Source organism: Lutjanus erythropterus, chromosome 14 (assembly GCF_056507025.1).
Source record: "Lutjanus erythropterus isolate fLutEry1 chromosome 14, fLutEry1.hap2, whole genome shotgun sequence".
Taxonomy (NCBI): domain Eukaryota; kingdom Metazoa; phylum Chordata; class Actinopteri; order Lutjaniformes; family Lutjanidae; genus Lutjanus; species Lutjanus erythropterus.
The window spans coordinates 8,571,070-8,590,929 of NC_139330.1; the positions used below are offsets into that span (position 1 = coordinate 8,571,070).

Here is a 19,860-nt window from a genome sequence, read left to right on the forward strand (position 1 = left end):
CAAATGTAGGTCAAACTCATGTTATCATGAACACAATGACCAAACTGAGAAAGCATGAAGGAAATCTTTAATGAAGGCACAACATACATTCACAACACAAAACACATGACTAGCACATTTTTCTTAGCTGTCTATAACATCATGGTGTCATGTATAAGGCATTCAGTATTGTGTGATCCCTGTAAATGTCACTTTGAGTGGATCAACATACAGTATTTCTCGCCAAGTTGAGGCAACATCACTAGCAGCTAAAATGTCAGTGCAAAATAAAAAAAAAACAACTAAACAAATGTCAGCTGCTTGACTTCAACTAAAGAAAAAGATTGTTTTAATATATTAACAGCTAAAATTCGGTATCAAATGTCCAAAAATTAAAAAATAAAACATATAATTGTCTGTACTGCCACCTACAGGTACATGAATGAAACTACCAACTCAACACTGAGGTGATCCTGAAAATCTGTTTTAAAATATGGGGAAAAAATGGAAACGAATGCAGAAGAATTAAAAGAAACTAAAATTTAACCGTTTAAAACACAACAGTAACAGACTTTTTTCAGATTTCTCCTATGTTTTGTGAGACTTTGAAATAAAAACTATGACGTTGTTAGTAAATGAGTTGATATTCAGACAGACAGCAAAACTAAAATGCAGAAATATAAAATCAACTTACAATGCATGTTACAGCTAGTGATTTTCATCATGCACAGACTCATGCTGTGTTTACAGAGATGACACATTTACGTGGCACAGCGACTGCTTCATACTGTAGGTTTGCATAGGTGTGTAGCAAATTTGGCCGGGAGACGCTTGCAAGAGCTTGGCTGGACTTTGGTTTCCATTATACAGCTCTTTTGCTACTTGAGGTGGGATGTGTTTACAAATCAACGGGTCAACTAAGGCAGTGGGGTCTTCAGGATTACAGGTTCGTGGCAGTCTGCAGGCTCTGCACCCTCCTCCAGTGAAGACGGCCCTCTTCAACCGCACATTGTCAGGTAAAGCCACTAGCAACATGAGAAATAAAGATTAGACGAAGGGAAACAATGGACAAAATGTACTGAGGTTTTCTTTTTGAACAGAACTCACCTCTGTGATATTCATCTCAGCCACTCCTGACCCTTCCTTGTCGAACTGCTGGAAATACCCTGTTAAAAAAAATTCAAAGTTTTAACAATTTTCTGCAAACACAGCCCTAATTCTGAAAAGGTTGGGATGTTGTGTGAAACATTAACAAAAACAGAATGCTTCTTTTGCAATAACTTTGACCTATATTCACTTGAATACAGTACAAAGACAAGATATTTCATGTTCAAACTGATTCACTTTATTGTGTTTTGTAAAAATACACTCATTCTGAAGTTGTCTGTAGCGTGTTCCACAAAAGTTGGGACAGGGGCGTGTTTATCACTGTGATACATCATCTTTTCTTTTACCAACACTCAGTAAGTGTTTGGGAACAGAGGACACCAATTGTGGAGTTTTAAAAGTGAATTTCTTTCTCATTCTTGCTTCATATGTCTAGACTGTTGCTCCAAAACCTGTATGTACCTTTCAGCATTAACGGGGCCTTCACAGATATGAGTTACCCATGATGCCATGGGCACTAACACACCCCCATACCATCACACATGCTGGCTTTTGAAGTTAATGCCGGTAACAATCTGTATGGTCCTTTTCCTCTTTAGTCAGGAGGTCAATACGTCCATGATTTGCAAAACAATCTGAAATGTGGACTTGTCAGACTACAGAAGACTTTTCCACTTTGCATCTCAGATGAGCTCAGGCCCAGAGAAGTCTGCAGAGGGGCCTGAGGGGTCAAAGGTCACAGACATTCACTGTTGGTTTTTGCCCCTTACATGCAGAGATTTCTGTGCATTCTCTGAATATTTTCATGATATCATGGATTGTAGATGATGAAATCTCTACATTCCTTGCAACTGTGTGTTGAGAAATGTACTTTTAAAACTGGTGGGACTATTTGCCCACACAGTTTTTCACACAGCGGTGAACCTCAACCCATCCTTGCTTGAGAACGACTGATCCTCTTGAGGATTCGCCTTCAATACCCAATCACGATACTGTCACCTTTTACCAATTACCTGTCGAATGTTCTAAGCAGGTGTTTTTCAAGCGTTCACCAATGTTTTCAGTCTGTCTTTTTTAAACATGGTCAAATTTAGAATGGGTGTATGTTTACAAAAAATAATAATGTTAATCGGTTTGAACATTAAATATCTTGTCTTTCTACTGTATTCAACTGAATATAAGTCAAAAAGAATTTGCAAATCATTGCATTTTGTTTTTTTTTTACATTTTACCCAACATCCCACCTCTTTTGGAACTGGGGTTGTACAGTATACCTTTAGAATAACAATAATACTCACTAAACATGGCTTCAAGTTTGACCAGGCAGCAGATGAAGTTGTCAAAGTCAATCATCTCATTCTCTGCGTACCGGGCCACCAGAATCTGGTTCAGTCTGTTGTTCAGTTTGAAACCTACACAGGAAGAAAATAAAAGGAACGGGTCACACTTCTCATCTATGGGTCTGTGTACAATCAATAATCATTAAGCGTGATAATCAATAGCATTGTACCTGCTGCCTCCACAGCAAGACGCATCTCATAAGAGCTCATGGCCCCTGACTTGTCAAGGTCAAAGTCTCTGTAAATGACCTGAGAGACAGAGACGTAATTAAAAATACAGAAAAGTTTAAGTGTGTGTAATGTTTTTTGACATTGTTATTTTACTCATTCTTACCAGCCACTTTCGGATTTTGTTCCAGAGGATCTGAAACTCCACCAGCCCTAAACGGGCGCTGCCATCTTTCTGATCAATGTAGTGTCAAGGGGTGAAACTATAGACAATCACAAATTAAATTATCTCCGCCAAGGAGGGTATATTTCTGGTGTCCTCTGTCAGAAGGATTACGGAAGGAAGAGAGGAGAAATGTGACAGAAATTTGATTGGAGCATAGAGCAAAAAGGGGCAGGACTTTTCCTCTGAAACTAAGGCGCGGCGATGGAAACTTAAATACACACACATCATGCAACTAATAATTATACTCTTACTCACATCTATTGTTAAGTATGTGAAATATTTTCAATGTAGAAGTACATGGGGCCTAATAAAAGCACAGCTGAGATGATGAGGCTTAATCTAGGTGCATATTTTGACATGATTCCAATAGCTTTGGAAATGTATACAGTGACAAATATAGTGGTCATAGTTGGCCTTGCAGGTGATCTGTGCTCTCCAAGTACCCCTCTAGTTTCTAATAAAAACAATGTAATTACAAGTTTTTTATATAAACATATATTTTTTTAAATAATACATTCACAGGGTGTTTTGAAAGTTGCAGAATAAAAGTAGCAGTTTTTCAAAATAAATACATAAATCGTGAATTAATCATTTAAAAAATTCTGATGTGTCCAAAATGAATATTTTGTTTATCTCTGTGTAAGATGTGTGACATTACCACTACAGCAACCAGGCAACCACTTGAACTGAATGGAAAGGAAGTGGGCAGGGGGAGTGTGACCTCTAGTGGCTGAATGTTTTCAGTATTATTTAATAGTTTGCAATAGCGTGCTTATAACTGAAGAGGATACGTCCATCAGGTTGACCATCGTCCTGCATGATTCCATACCGAAGCCGTCAGTCTTCAGGTCTTTGTCTGAAACAGTAAAAACACTCATGTGAAACATTCTGACACAGTTACACAGAGGCTCGTTCAGGAAATCAGATGTTGTGTACACTCTACAGTGGAATCTGATACAGTAATGTTAGATGTATTACTAAAATGAAAACTCACGCCTGGTGACGACCCTGTTCAGGATGGTCCTGAGCTCGTGAATAGAAATCTCCATGTCCTGGAAAAGCAGAGTACAAGAAAAGATAATTTATTTTCTACATTATAACAAAGATGATTTGGATCCTTGCGCTTTAGATATTGTCTAAAATACAACAATATTACCTGCAGCGACTATCCTTACCAGCTGACAGCCACTCGGCTGGGTACGGGAGTGGATCTTTGTTTTTGATGCGCTTCAGTTAATGACGTCTAGACTGTTTGTCACGGACAAGGTTTTCGGATTACAAAGGCTTCAACTTTCAATGTTACTTTTTACATGACGATCAAACCCTGTGTTGACTGTGATGACTAACTGACATGTGAGCATGTGAGTGGTAAAAACTTGCTGGATTACCCGGTCTGTAGCACCTGTGCTATACAGATTCACCCACCACCCTCCTATGTGACACCTGTGCCCAGATTTCATGTACCACAATAGCCCACACTGCCACCCGTGGTAGACTTGATGTGGGCTACAAATCATAAACAGACACCACCTTAACTAACGGCTCCTACGTTGCCTAAATAAAAACAATTTAAGTGATGTCAGCAGGTAAAATAGCAACCGAAGATCTTACCTCTCCTGCTAGCTGAGCAAACATGGACTTAAAAGAGTCGTCAATGTCGTCTTCAGTTACTTCTTCCTACAGAAAATAAATATAAAGTCATTGTTTATAATTGAGGTTCTAGATATTCCTAACATATATTATATAACATTTATTTTTTTCTACAGTGTTAGTAATATCTAACTGATACATACTTCCTCTCCTAAATCAGCAGAGATTTCATCATCCAGTTCTCTGCAATGGACAAAAACACACCAGAATGACATTTCATCTTTTACACATTGCAAATCCATAAACTGGCATTATAATCACATGCAAACGACACATACTCTGTTTCTGACTGCTTCTCAGTGAAGACCCTGAGGACAAAGTCGGCCTCTTTGCCGGGCTCGAAGGTGGAGGGGACGATGAGGTACTCTCCAGGGGGCAGGCGAAGCCGTGTGCTCACCTCCCGCAGGTTGATGAAGGTCTCAGAGCGAGCGCACGATGAGTTGGTCAAGAAGAAATTTTTCTTTAAGTGGACGTTCTGGCAGCCTCTGTACTAAGGGCAGTAGGAAACAACATATGGGATGAAATGCACTTGCATGCTTTTAGGTCCATTTGATTGAAATCATAAATATTTTACATTACTGCTAACCATTCTGCAAAGCATTACACTGTTAATGTTTTTCATTTCTAACTGCATTATATGAAGACTGTGGGATGGAAATTACAGGAAAACTTCAGTCGATGTCCAGTCAGTGTTGACGGTAAATAATGTCAATCGAAGAAATAAATGAGAAAATGGAGCTCCGCTGAAAAATCTGTTGTTCTTCCTTACATCCAGCGATGTCACTGGAAGCAGGAAGAACCACAAGATATTTCAGCTTCCATTTATTTGCCCATTTCCAATCCAGCCCCTGAGAGGAGTGTGCTTGGAAAGCCTCGCTGTTGGAGGACTCAACCTTAAGCCTGACTGGTCTGGAACAACACTCAACGTGGAGGACCCTCCATGCAAACGCCAAACAGTGACGGTGGTCACCTAACGCCAACAAAGTAATAGCTACAGGCAAGATGGTGGTGATAAAACGGAGACATGGGCGCGGGAGTCACAAGTTAGCCCATGAACGTCAAGTCTGCTTTTAATGTTGTTAAATTTCCATATCATTTCTTGATAACGCAGTCAAATATGTGCATTTTTTTAACAAGTTGATCAATTGTGATGGATTGACTCAATCAAGTGACAAGTCTCTGTAAGCTGATTTTCATACAGTGAATGTGATGAGCTCAATGCAGAGAAAACAATGGCTACTCAGAGGGGACAAATCAGTAGTATTATTATAATCAAACCTCTCTTGAGTCACTGATGCTGTGCTTACCTCTTCTGGAATCTGCATAAAGAAAATAAAAGAAAAAAGTAGCATAAATCAGCTGAGGCAATTACTTTTTTCAAAATAAGGTGACATGAACATGTGGATATGAGAAGGACATGGGAAAACGTAGATTTTGCATCTCTGTTCTCACCTCATAAATAGCAAATCCAATGGTGTGCATGTCCTGACCCTGGCGCCGATATCTGCGGCGGTCCTTCTGCATGAGAGCCACTAAAAAACTGCAGGCCACCTCATCGTCCTCAGGGTCATCGTCCTCCTCCAGCAGTGTGATCTTATACTGAGGGTTGATCCAGAATGTGTCTACACAGGTGGTGCATTTGTGTTAGCCTGGTTCTCAGTCACAGTAATATTTACAGGACCTGTTTGAGTTTATCATCTGATTATGAGTAATACTATCTATCATTTTCCCTCTGACCATACTGTTTAGACTCACTGGGATGGTTCCTGCAGCCTCCGGCGGTGCTTCCTCTCCTCCACGTGCCGTAGAACTTCATGGTGTTCCAGTAGCTGAGAACATCCTCACTGAGAACGTCAGGTGTCAAGTTACAGATTTCTATCCGAGAAAACTGCCTCTTGAACTCGTTGAAAGACATCCTGGAAGATTAAAATAAAGTTGTAGGCCCAAAACATTTTGGGAAATACTCTCCTTTGCTTTCTCGTCTTGGGTTAGATGATGATGCCATGATGATGGTGGTCAGCACGCCCCCAGTTTGGAGAGGCAGAGAGGAGCACCAGCATGGAAGCATTTTTCTAAAATACCTACAGAACATAAAACTGTGATACAGAATTACAGCACATGGGACTTCTTACCAAAACTCCCCATCCTCCATCTGACAGTTCAGGTCCTCTCGTTCAGAAGGATCAATCTCATCCCATTCAGGGGAGCTGCACACAACGTGACAAGTAGACGACATTAACCGAAATTAAAACTGTGGACGGAAACCTCTGCAGAACATAAGGTCATTTATGATGCTTTGACACACTCACTTGTCGCTCCAGGCTCCAGTCCACTCCACCTGACCCCAAGGGTTACGTACTCGGATCAGGCGCTCCATGTTGCCCCGGAAATCAACCTACAGGACACAGGGAGTGATGGGCAACTTAAAACCATTAATATTATTCACAGGGGAGGCTGCTGCTCCTCTGTGTTTGAAATGCAAGAGGGAGATCAAAATATATTAAAAAAAAAAAAAGGGGCAGTGATGGGCAGAAATAAACCATTAATAAAACATTTATATAATCAAATTTCTCTCTTCTTTGAAGAGAAATCTGTCATTAAAAATCTGATTAACATGGTTAAACAGCCACAAAACCAGGGCCAGAGGAGAAAGAGCAGAGGGGGACGTGCTCCTGTTAGTCGATAATTGGTCAATTATCTTCTTGATTAATTGATTAATAGTTGTTTGTTTTAAAATATCAGAAAATGGGGAAACTGTCAGTCCAAAAATATGTCACTTACTGTCCCAGAGGACTAAAGAAACTAAAATAAAATACAATTAAGAAGCTAAAATCAAACAATTTTGACTTTTTTCTTTAAAAAAATACTTAAACCAATAAATTGATTATCAAATTAGTTGGTGACTAATTTAATTATTGATTAGTAATCAATAAAGTGTTTAATCATTGCAGCTTTAATTACTATATATGTGTGTGTTATATGTAATTTGTGATCTGGTTTGTGGTAATCTACATGATTTTGTAAGTGACTGTTTGTTATTGCTTAACTTTTCATCGAACATAAGGCTGGTTTCACACAGTGAAACTTTCACACAACTTTAGTTGGTTGAAACTAAGTAGCGACTGAGTCTCTGAAACTCAGCCACAACAGCTGCAAAAAAAATGCAACTTTTTGAAACTACCTAGTTTCATGCAACAGTCAAGCCAAATGCTGATAACATATCAGATGATGACTTCTAATATTTCAGCTGATTTTAACTGATTGATTTCAACTTGACAACGGTTTATCACCAAACGTAAACAAAATGATTAAACAGAAGATGGTCTTTTGGATGTTTTCGTAAGGAAATTATCTTCACAGACTTCATGAAAGATTGTCAACGCTGTCAAAATGGCTGTTGATAATCATGAGCGAGGCAAAGTTTGCATACACTGTGGTTAGCAGGAGGCTATCATCACTGCTTGCTTAGTTCTAGGTTCTGATGATCAGAGCTGTTATCTAAAATACAAACATATATTAAAATACAATTCCATGCTGATGTCAGAAGGTGGCAATAAAGAGCTATCTATGTATTTATGCATTTTCCTTGCATCAAAGGGAAAATGCAGTCACTGGAGGCTCAATGGACCAGGCTGGAATTAGCTTTTAAGTTGTGTTGCATGTGGTTTATTCTTCAGTTGCTTCATTTAACTGTTGGTTGCATTGGAAATTATGTTTCATGCATTTGCAATCTGCAACTAGCTGCATGGAAGCTTCATCGTCTAAAGTCAGCCTAAGAAAGTAGAGCCACCGAGTGTAAAATGACATGATGCTGTGGGTTTGTTTTTCTGCCGTCCTCCCCAGTGCTTTGAGTCACCAGCCACTGATTAATCATAACGGTAAATGACAAACCTCCTTCAATCCAGTGACTGAGTAGGCGTGGCCCTTCACAAGCTTCTTGAATGTAACAGCCTCCATGTCGAAGGCGCTGGTGATCTGTATTAGTGCGAGAACATGATTACTGCAGCAGAATATGAATAGTCCAGTATAGGAATAAATAGGAGTGCTTTTAATGCTATTGGCTTTCTCAAGATGGTGCAGCATCGATCTGCGTGTCCTGGAGCCGAGCCAGTGTGTTCAGCACTCACATCGATGGAGCAGCCCAGCAGAGAGCCTCTCTCCAGAGCTTTGCCAATGATCCTGTAGAGATCTCTGGGAGCGCTGCGGAGCTCGTACATCTCAGACACGCCGCCTGTGAAGTCCTCGAACCCCTCTGTGGTGCTTCCTCCTGACAGAGCCTCATAGGAGCCGTTAAGCCTGATTCCACATTAAGAAACATTTTTGACGGTGCTCGATTGAACAGCAGCACTTCAGAAAGTGACTTACAGCTTCCCACTAAATACACTCACGCTGAATAATTTAGCAATTTGGCAGGCTTTTCAAAAACCTACTTGGCATAAGCCTTCTCCAGGAGCGCGCTCCAGAATTCATTGCCCTCAGCAGAGTGGACGAACATCAGCTCGCCGCTTTTGACAGGCAACCTGTCATCGATCACGACGTCCACCCATTCGCCGAACTGCCAGAACTACAACACAGAGCAATAATCAATAACTGCATCTAGCTTAACTGCTGACCTTACACTTGACAGAAGGGAAAACCGTAGAAGATGAGTTTAAGGTACCTGAAAGTGGAAAATGCCAGCGTAGTCGTCCTGGAAGGACTGTCCGTGTGGGACAACCCGATGAAGAAGCTTCTCGTTCAGGGTGAGAGAGGCGATGGCTGCTAAGAGCCAGCAGTCACCTGCAAGTAAAGACGAAGGATTTATCAACCTTCATCTATTCTGACTTCTTACTATAATGCCAGGACAGATGCAACATTAAAGGGACAGTTCACCAAAAAATCAAAAATAATACCCATTTTTCACCTCACCTGTAGTGCTATTTATGCATGTAGATTGTTTTGGTTTTGTTGTAGTTGTGAAGATGTCTGCCTTCATTCCAATATAATGTAACTAGATAACACTTGGCTTGTGGTGTGGCGCCGAAAAAAATACCTTTTACAAACTCAACAGCAATGTTTTCTTTCCAAAAATCATGAACTGGTTACCCAAGATAATCCACGGACCTTGTTGTAAGTAGTTTAATGTTAAGAACCATTTTCTTTCGGTGTAAAATCATCAGAAAGACGCGTGCAAAGAGGCACTAATCTACTCATGAATGAAACCCTTGTGTTTGCGATAGTACTCGCACCAGAAAAGTCTAGATGGATAAACAGCACTATAGGTGAAAGTCAAAATATGCATTTTTGATTTTGGGGAGAACTGTCCCTTTAAGAATAACAACAAGGAATCCTGTTGTCAAAATTAAATACAATTAAGGAAAAGAACTTCATGTGAGCATACCAGACTTAAATTAGGCTTAATAAAAGTTAATTGTGTGCACGGTACTGCATCGCCTGCACTACTCTAACTCCAAACTTTCAAAAAAGTAGTGGACAGCGGCAACAAACATCAGAATTCTCAGGAGAGCTTAATAGAATAAACATAATGTACCAAAAAGAAAAAACTCATTAGCAACACAGGCTCACCCAGCGCTCCCTGACAGATGTCCGTCCTGGTGGCACCACCAACGATGAACTGAGGATCATCTGTCAGCTCCTGTGGAGAAAATAAATGTTTGGGCGAAGATAAATCAATCACACTCTCCGAACTCAGACTAGCCAACACATTTTTAAGATCTTCTTTACGGCGACACCTCTTTCAAACCGTTGTTGGTCTTGCGTTTACGTGTCAGCCTCCTGTGTTTTAATGAGGCAATGTAAACAAATGTCAGAGCAAGGGAGCGGCCATTGAATGCCACGCGATGCCAACAGCTGCAGTGGTCTCAGAAGTTCCTGTCCACACTTGTCCTATTCCGTCTGAGTTTGCAGACACAGACTAAGACAGTGTCACTGATATGTTTGTTTGTGTTTCTCCTCTTTCCGCAGGAGTCAAAACCACATAACTGTTGTGAAATATTAAATGAGAAGCAAACCAAAGAGTGGTGAGCGAGGTATTTCTGCTTAGTGTCCAGGTTTAGAGCCTGGAGTCTGTGTCTTAAAAGCATCTTCTGTTTAGTTTATGCATTAGTCACAAGTCATTAACAAATCTCTGAATATGGTCATAATTAAAGGGACAGCTCACCCCAAAATCAATTAGTTGATTAAAGGAAAATAGCTGCCAAGTATTCTAACAATCGATTAATTGTTATAGTAATTTGTCAAGCAAAAATGTAAAATATTTGCATGTGAGGATTTGCTGCTTTTCTTTGTCTTTCATGAGAGTAAATGAAGACTCTTTGGAAAGTCATGTTAGGCTCTGGGAGATTACTATTTTATAGACTAAATGATTAATAGATTTTTTTTGTCCTCCAATATCAGTATTGGCTCTTAACAAATCTACAATTAAAAACTTAGACATGATGGAGCTGCAATGTCTATAAAATGTCAAAAAAAAGTGAAAATGTTCATCCTAGTTTTTTAAAGTCCAAGGTGACATGTTTTGTTTTATCAGTTTTATATGATAATAAATGGAGAAAAGAAGGAAATCTACATATTTGAGAACTAAAAACAGAATTTTCTGCTATTTTATGCATGAAAAATAACTTCAAAGATGAAAAATAGTTATCAAAATATCAAAATAGTTTCATAGTTTAATTCAGATGGATAAACAGCATTACAGGCCAGGGGAAAAATGTGTATTTTTGATTTTGGGGTGAACTGTCCCTTTGACTTCCCCTCTCAGTTCTCTCACCGTGGGCCTCATCCACTCCACATCTCTGGTCTTGGAGGAGTAGGGGGCGAGCTCCTTGAAGCCCAGCGATGGAGGCTCAGCGGGGAAACAGGGGTCTTCAAACAGGCAGCCCGACTCCAGACACTCCTGCTTCAGAGCCTCGTAGTCCTGGTTGGAGAAGGGCACCGCCTGCTCCTTGGATCCCATGCCTTCCGCCCGCAGCCTGTTGGCATATATGCTCGCAGAAATCCCTCCGACTGGATACATGCTGGTGTGAGATAAAAATATGGAGCAGGGTGGGTATGCACGCACAGGGCTGTCTATAAATAGCAGAGAGCTAATCAGCGGCACACTCTTGTCTAGGAGTTACAGCACAGCAGGGTGGGGGGAAAAATAATGTTTATACTACTGTCAGAAAATTTATTTTTTTCCTGCTGATTAGACTGAATCTGCCTTTTAACTAATTAGTCTGAACCCACGTGGATTCTACACTATGCTGTCAGCCAAAGAGCAACACAAAGCTTATTACTTCGAAAAACTATAACAAAAAGCCACAGAAATCGAGGAAACTGAGGTCAGATCCTTGGTAATTTATTTAGAAACAGAACGATATATCAGTCGTTCACTGGGATTTTTAATTACTATAAATAAATAAAAACACAAACAGAACAACTTGAATTAAGAAAATTAAGAAAAATGATCAAATATACATGAAACATGACCTATATATGAAAGAAGGGAGAAGACATACTTTATTTAATGTAATTTCCCCAAGAGGGATTAATAAAGAATGTCTTTGTCCTTCCTTCTTTTACAGTTATCTATATTTCATTATTTTTCTTAATTCAAGTTGTTGTACTTGTGTTTTTTAAATGATTATTTATAATTCTTGAGAAAAAACAACAGTGAAAGTTTACCATTTCATTGCGTGTCATTTTGGATTTTATATTTATGTAAATAAAGAATATTGATATCAGCCCCTAAAAACTAGTATCGGTTGTTTTTTCATTTACTAACTAGGTCAGTTTAACAACCTGAGGGGATTTTACTGTCTTTTATTTAAAATGTACACATAATGGGTATTTTATCTGTGATTCATTAATTTTAGAATGAACATGTTTAAATCAGTCCACTTTTAGGCCAACAATAAAAAGAAAATTCAGGATTCTGCTTGTTTTGTCTGTGAAGATTTTCACTGTCCTCATGTTTGGAAATTGAGCAGTTAACTGAATAAAGAAAATGGAAAAAGTTAAAGTAATTGAAAAGATTTAGGCTTCTTTTTTTCGGTCTCCTGTTAAACATTTTTGCCTGGAAAAGGCAAATCCTCCAAATGATAATTCAGGCCTCTTACTGCAGGGTTTTTGCATGTTTTTAACAGTTGAACTTAAGACTTGTAGAGACATTTTGTAAGACCTTTATGAATGCAATTTATTTCATGTCCACTCAAACACAGTTTGCATTAGTGGTTATTGGGTCAGTAGTTGTTACAGCATGATCAAAACAAATTTTCTCCAAAACAGACTGAAGTTAATGCAACTTTATAAAAGTAATGTTAACTGTTAATTTATAGGACCTTTCAAAAAAATATTTTAGACATTTTAAGGCCTAAAAGAAGAGATTATTGGATTTAAACTTTTTAAAGATGTGCAGAAACCCTGTGCAAGAAAATAAGGTTGTCACAAGTATTTTCAATACTGTGTTTAAAACAAAACAATACTGTTGTTTAATAGTATCAAAAGTACAGAAGCTCTAAAAAATTTAACTCAGCGCTCATTCAAGACCTTGGTTTTTATTTTCCTGGATGAAATTTGGCTTGCAGCAAAACCAGACAGTGTTCAGTGACTTTTTCTGTACCATAAAGGACTTCTTGCCTTTTTGCTGTGGCATTGAAAGAGTTATTAAGCACTGTTTTGTTACACTAGTGTCGTTTTGAAGTTTAAAATTCTGGGATCGTAACAACTGTGCTAGAAATACCTCTGAAAGTGAGTGTGCTGCTATGGAAACTCCAGTGAGAAGCAGACAAAAATAAAAGCAACAGCAGAGAAATAATAGACACACAGAGAGCACAAACAGGAGAAAAGCGATTACAGAGAAATGTGAGACAAGGCAGCACCTTAAACACAGCAAACGCAGGAATAACAAAAGAACTGAGAAAAGTGATACCTGGACTGTATGGGCACGCTGAGAGGAAGAATGAGACAAGAAGAAGAGAGAGTCATTCACTCAGGATGAAATATGATATGAAAAGAAGGCCCTAATGGAGTGTTTACGGCACAGTGGGGGTTTTATTCTCCTCCCTGAGTGCACTTGCTCTTCTGTGCCGGAGAATTTCACAACTTTCAGTCAAGTCTCCCGGGAAGATATAATAGCTTTGTGAGGAAACAAGGAGCTAGAAAGACTCAAATACGATAGATTTTAACTTGTTACTTGACTGTCTGTCCCCTTTCTGAGTCTGTGCAGGAGCAACTGGGACATGGGACGATCTTTTATGCCGCTCTGCTCCACCGGAAAGGAATCCTAAGGAGCTCAGTTCAGTAAACAGTCCAGACACCAAAAGTAAGAGGAGGAAACTTGGACGGAGCTGCAGCGTCCATGACGTCCACGAGAACAAAACATTTAATTTCTCTGAATTAGAAAACAAAACAGATGTGTTTCTGTGCAAAATAATCTGTGCTTTTGGTAGAAACACTCCTGCAGGCAAGGATGTTGTTTATATGGCCAGCCCCCATCCTGAGGCCCCACATGTCTGGAGATCAGACAATTTGGGGCCTGCAGGCCTTTGTACCGAGCCACCATTGGACAAGCTAATGTTTTTATTGTCCTTATTTTGCACTGTAAATTTCTTATCCTTATCATAATGACTGAAACATACATTTTGTGCAGTAAAAAAGCAGTTTTCTTTTCATGCAAAATATCAGAAAAGGTTGTTTTCAGCCTATCAGATATGTAGATTTCCTGATTCTCCTCGTTTATCATCATATCAAACTGAATATCTTTGGGTTTTAGACTGACAAAACAAGACATTTGATTTGGAAAAACTGAGAATATTGATTTGTTATTTAGTTTTGCCACTGTGACGCTTAAATTTATAGTTTTGTTAAGCAATTTTTTTTAATCTGAAGTCAATGTTCACTCTTGATTATAAAAGGTGGGCAACTTAATTTAAGGCCCCTTGAGTTGCATGTGCTTTCTGTCAGAAAGGTGTCTTTACTTTTAAAATTATGCTCCCGAAACGAAGTATGAGGATGCTTTTTTTTTTAGAGCTGCAACAATTAATCGATTATCAAATTATAGCCAACTATTTTGATAACTGATTAATTGTTCTGAGTCTTTTTTTTTAACTAAAAAATATCCAAATTATCTGATTTCAGTTTCTAGAATGTGAATATTTTCTGGTTTCTTTACTCATCCACTTTAGTAAACTGAATATTTTTGGGCTGTGGCCAAAAGAAGACTGAAGCTGCAGTGATTAATCTATTAATCAATGATTCAATTAATCAGCAACTACTTTGATTATCCATTAACTGACCTGAGTCATTTTTATGAAAGAAAGTAAACATACTCTGATTCCAGCTTCTTAAATAGAAATACTTCTGGTTTAATCAACAGATCAATTGACAATGAAAATAATTGTTAGTTGCAGCCCTCGTTTTTCTGACAATCAACTCTGCAACTGAATAAAAATACTGTCAATCTGATTAAATATTGCTTTATTTTGCATTTAGAGTGTAAATTTTCATAAACTATTTTAATTTAATGTAATTTTCCATAACATCCAAACCAGTTTTGGGGCTCCTCTGCTGTGGGTTCTGCAGAAATGTCCCTCTGCTTTGTCAAAAAACACCTAAAGAGGAGCTCCTGCTGGCTATTGATCAAAAGATAACTCTATTTTCTCTCAGAGAACAGCTGATCCAGACATTCCTGCCATGATGATGTCATCTATAGGACTTCAACCCCAACAATGCCCTAAAACAACTGTCACTGGGGTCCCCTCTGCTCTAAATAATCGGGATACAGGCCCATATGTTGGCTGCTTTGTGAATTCATAGGTCTGTTACTATCAAAGGCATGTCATGTTATGCAGGCTCAGACTGTTTACACAGCACCTGTTATGAACTACAGTATAAGTAGGCCTGTGTGTCTGTTCGTGGCCTGCTGCAGAAGCTGCTTCAAAGATTTCTAACAACAAAAGATCTGTAACAACACGATCACTCACTCTGTCCTGTCTGAATCAAATCTGTGGGCCTGAACGTGACAGCTGCAACTATTATAAGAGCAACAGCGTGCGGGATATTAGATAAAACAGACCGCACGGTGGCCTACAGTACAATATAAAGCATGCAGCACCGTTAACCTCCACCTGCCTTCATCTACACACTCAGAGAAGTGAAATAAACAAGACGTCTTCACTCACCAGCGCTTTAAAGTCAACTCACAGCTCCTCCACAATGAGTCGGACACTAAAAATCTGATAAATCTGTTAGAGGGGGGCTGTGGTTTCTGCTGTCCACGGGCACACGCAGGTCCAACCCTCCCTCGGCTCTGCACACTGCAGAAAAGACCAGCCTCTATAGGAGGAGGGGCCACCGTACCACCGCCTGCAAGTACCACACACTGCCGCTAGAGGCGCTGCACACGTGTGATCACATAAAAAAAAGTTATGTATTTTTATTTATTATCAGTAATTCTACTTTGGGGTCCATTTCTACAGTAACACAGCAGACTTCCAGGTTGTGAGACTTATCTTTTCTTATATGGAATACCCAGTATGTTTTGCTAAGAGGAAGAAAGATTAAATCAGAAAAGGGACCCAAATGCAGATAGGTAGATTGGGACAATTCAGATGCAAATAAGCCTAGGCAGGCAGTACACTCAGTCTCTTCCTCCACAGTCTTACACCCCCTGGTGCAGGTGCAGGTGGGCAGGTGAGCAGACACAAGCGGCTAAGCAAAGTAAAGTAACAAAAGAGAAACCACACGGATGTGACAACAGACTGGGGAAAAGGGGGTGATGGGTGTGTCACAGAGCTGATGAGGAAACGAGGGCAGATGGGAGTGGCTCAGTCTGGAGTAGAAGGATAGTCAGAGGGCAGACAGGTAGATAATGACAGTGAACAGGTTTGGAAAAGTGGGAATGTGGCTGAAGGGAGGGACAGAAGTGGCTGAATTATTTCTATTAATGTGTAATTGTAACTATTGTTCTTTATTAATTAAATTTAAAACATTGGTAGGCAATATAAACTACTTTTGTTTTCTGCTCACATGTATTTAGAGCAAATACAACCACTGAAACAGAAACAGGTCAATATAAAATATGACTATAGTATAAAACTATAAAAGTTAATCATAAGCTCGTCATAATTGCAATCTGGTTGTGAAATTCAGTTCTCAGATATGTCACTCCTCTTGATAACCCTATGAACGGAAACAATTATGAGTCATCTGAGAGATAATTTGCAGTAAACAAATGCAAAGGTTAAAGGTCACCAGCAGCCACCACATCTACGAGACTGAAAGCTGGGGAGACACAGATGTACCATCCGTTGTTTGGTTATAATGCATTTAAATGCAGCACTCATGAATGACTGCCAGTTCAGTCAGTGACTGAATAGAGTGTCATTTAGTCATTAAATGTTGCTTGAAATTCAATCCTTTAAGTTGATTGAATCAGAGGGAAAGTGGCACTCCTGCTGTCAGGTGATTGAAGTGACTCTAAGTAAATAAAGCGGCCCGCTGCCTGTGAGAATAAATATTAGCATAGTTTTCTCCAAATACTTATTCTGTTGAAACTGCCTGTTGTCATCTAAGACAAACAGTTTTGTCGATCTACAGCGGTAAGACAGAGCATCACAAGAGGATACCAACTGGTTGCTGATTGGTTTATAGGTTGTTGACTCATGATGGGCGGGTTGGGGCCTCAGGCAAACAGCCATGGGGCCCTCAACATCGCTTACTGTCCCTCTTTTTCAATCCTTGAATAAATACTAACCAGGGCTGGGAGAGTTACTTAAAACTGTATTCTGACAGTTTATTACTTGTTAAAAAATATATAGTTTCTAACCTAATCCAAGTATCATAATATTAAAGTAATGTAACGTGATTTATTTTGAATTAGCTACCTCAATAGCAAATAATAAAAAAAAAAGAATGAATAATAAATGGTTTAGCCTAATATCATGTTTAATGCTAATTATAGATTTATAAATTTTCTGTCTGTCTGTATAATATTTTTTTAGGTTCATAGCATTAATTATTAGCATTTTAATGTATTTAAATTTACTAGTATGTTGGAGCTAACAATAGTGATTGATCTGTGTAGCTAACATTAGCAGTTGGTCTGTGTAGCTAATGTTAGTTGTTGGTCTTTGTGGCTAACAACAGCAGTTTGTGTGTGTAGCTAACAATAGCAGTTGGTCCATGTAGGTATTGCTAGTGGTTGGTCTTACCTGTAAATGTTTCTTTAAATTGACAGCATTTTCACCACAGAAGACAGAACTGTACTGAGACCTTAACCAGCCACTGAGAAAACAAACGATAGCTATGATAATCTTACTTAAAAGCACTGAAAACTTTTTAAATCAGATGATGTAAACAGACAGTAACCATACAATATGTGATGCAGACAAATCTACAGTATCACCTTTATAAGGTATTACACGGCTTTGTTAAATACTTGATTCTGATTGGTTGGTCAGTTACAGCAGTATAAGGTCTGTTATTTCTGTATAGCAGACTGTTGCTGTGAATAACACACCACTGTGTGGAACAGCTCTCGGGGTTGGGGCTTGTAGTTCTGCCTTTAAGCTGGCAGCAGAGGTAGTAACAAAGCTGAACGGTCGTCTGTGAGAAAATGGGGAAGCTGGCAGGAGAGGACGCCAACGCTGTTGTGTTTTATACGTCACGCAACTTCTGCTTTCATAACTCTGGCATCACGCTATCACACACTGCAGCAGCATTATGCCAGCATTGTTTAGAGCCCAGTGATGTGATTTTTTTATTGGCAGTATAGTGGAATCTGTTTAAAATTGTTAAATCTGACAGAGTTGACGGAAATCTTGGAGACAAAATAGTACATTTTCACCTATGTTATCAGTAAATGTTAGGTTTAGATTTTAAAGGCGTTTAACAATTTTTTTAATTGTCTGATGTTGTGAATTCTTGTCTGGGACAGAGCAAGTTTAGATATTACAAACCAAAAAAAATTGCAGTTAGAGTAATAAAGAATAGTGCTACATGTTCAGCCTTGCTGAATATGAGGCAGTTGATTTTATCTATTCTAATCAAAATAGGCAGCAAATATAGAAATCAAAGCAATGTTGCATTCAGGCTAACATTAGCTTTTATTTACTTGATGACAATTGAAGATGTCTTGTAGACATTTGGTAAAAACAACAGTGCATGCATAATTAATCATTTCTGATGCCACATTAAGCCCTGTAATAATGTACTGTCTATCAAAACTAGCATTACATTATAGCCAAAGTGAATCAGTTATTGTAATAAGAGGAGACATAAATCGTGATCGAACATTCATAATGGTTTATAGACGTTACAACTCATTATATGCTTTCATTTGAGGATTAATGATGTTTTTACTACTTGCTATTAGCAGTTGTTGTGCAGTCAGTCAGGAAAATCAACAATGCTTGGCCAGCATTTTAGAATAAAGTTAGCTAAGTTTGTTTTTTATATAAATGAAAACAATTTATGTTTGTTACAATGGATACCAGTTTAACTTAGGCACCACACAGAGTGCCAGTCTGTGTCAGCGGCCATAAGTTTGCTCCCAGTGAAAATAACCACAATGATTGAGCCCACGGCTGAAAAGCAGAGAGCAGTTATTATTGATGCTCGTTTGTCATGTCATGTACACAAACAAGACTGCATACGCGCAGTATTCAGTGGAATCTGACCCACCCTTCATCCAGCTTCCCACATCAGTTAAGACAGCTGGCTGCAGAGACAGTGTGGGTAACCTCAGAATTGTTATTGAAGGGGATGCTCTGACTGCACGTCCACTGGGTGTGGGAGGATGATGTGAAACTATGTCTCAACAGACTATCAAGAATAGTCCAGATGACCTGCTGAAAAGCATTTTTCTGCAGAATGCTCGCTGGTTTTGTTTGGTATTATACTCTTTAGACTTTTTGTTGTGTATGGCATTGGTTCCCAAACTTTCTTCTGGCATGTCCCCCTTCAGACAACAACAAAAAAAGGTCAGTCATCAACAATAACTTTGGAAGCAACTAATAAAAAAGAATTAGACTTGAACTTTAGTGAAATAAAGGTCAGCATGATCAAATCAGCAAACTCTTCCCCTACATAAACCATATTCATTTAACTTTGTTTCATTCAGCCCCAAATAAAATCTTGAATCTTTAAATGTTGCTTATATTGTTGTGTCTGTATAAGATTGTTTAAAGGGGAAATCTGTAAAATATCCACTGCAATAAATCATAAAATGAGCATGACATCTCACCAAACATTATATAAACATGCCAAGTTGAAATCTCCCTTTTTTTGACTACAACGCTACAACTGTGGTCTGTTCCTTTGAAAATTTTATATTGGCTACTACTATTGGATGAGACGTGCGTAGAAGAGAGGCGAGTAGACCAAAAAGTTGCAAAAAGACTCGACACA

The 19,860-nt window shown here is 38.9% G+C and overlaps 1 protein-coding gene across 1 annotated transcript; it reads right to left on the bottom strand.

The window, feature by feature from the left end:
• Window positions 1-50: 50 nt before the first annotated feature.
• LOC146315166 (calpain-1 catalytic subunit-like) lies at window positions 51-15,759 on the bottom strand. Its single transcript, XM_084736124.1, has 22 exons — window positions 15,633-15,759; window positions 11,240-11,486; window positions 10,036-10,105; window positions 9,131-9,249; window positions 8,901-9,034; window positions 8,598-8,766; window positions 8,362-8,445; window positions 6,780-6,865; window positions 6,603-6,677; window positions 6,226-6,386; window positions 5,923-6,092; window positions 5,778-5,789; window positions 4,749-4,960; window positions 4,614-4,653; window positions 4,432-4,497; window positions 3,815-3,872; window positions 3,612-3,676; window positions 2,761-2,829; window positions 2,597-2,675; window positions 2,385-2,498; window positions 1,087-1,145; window positions 51-1,004 (listed from the first exon to the last, which is right to left on the bottom strand). The coding sequence occupies exons 2-22, from the start codon at window positions 11,483-11,485 to the stop codon at window positions 978-980; spliced, it is 2,115 nt and encodes a 704-aa protein (XP_084592250.1). The 5' UTR covers window position 11,486; window positions 15,633-15,759; the 3' UTR covers window positions 51-977.
• Window positions 15,760-19,860: the final 4,101 nt, after the last annotated feature.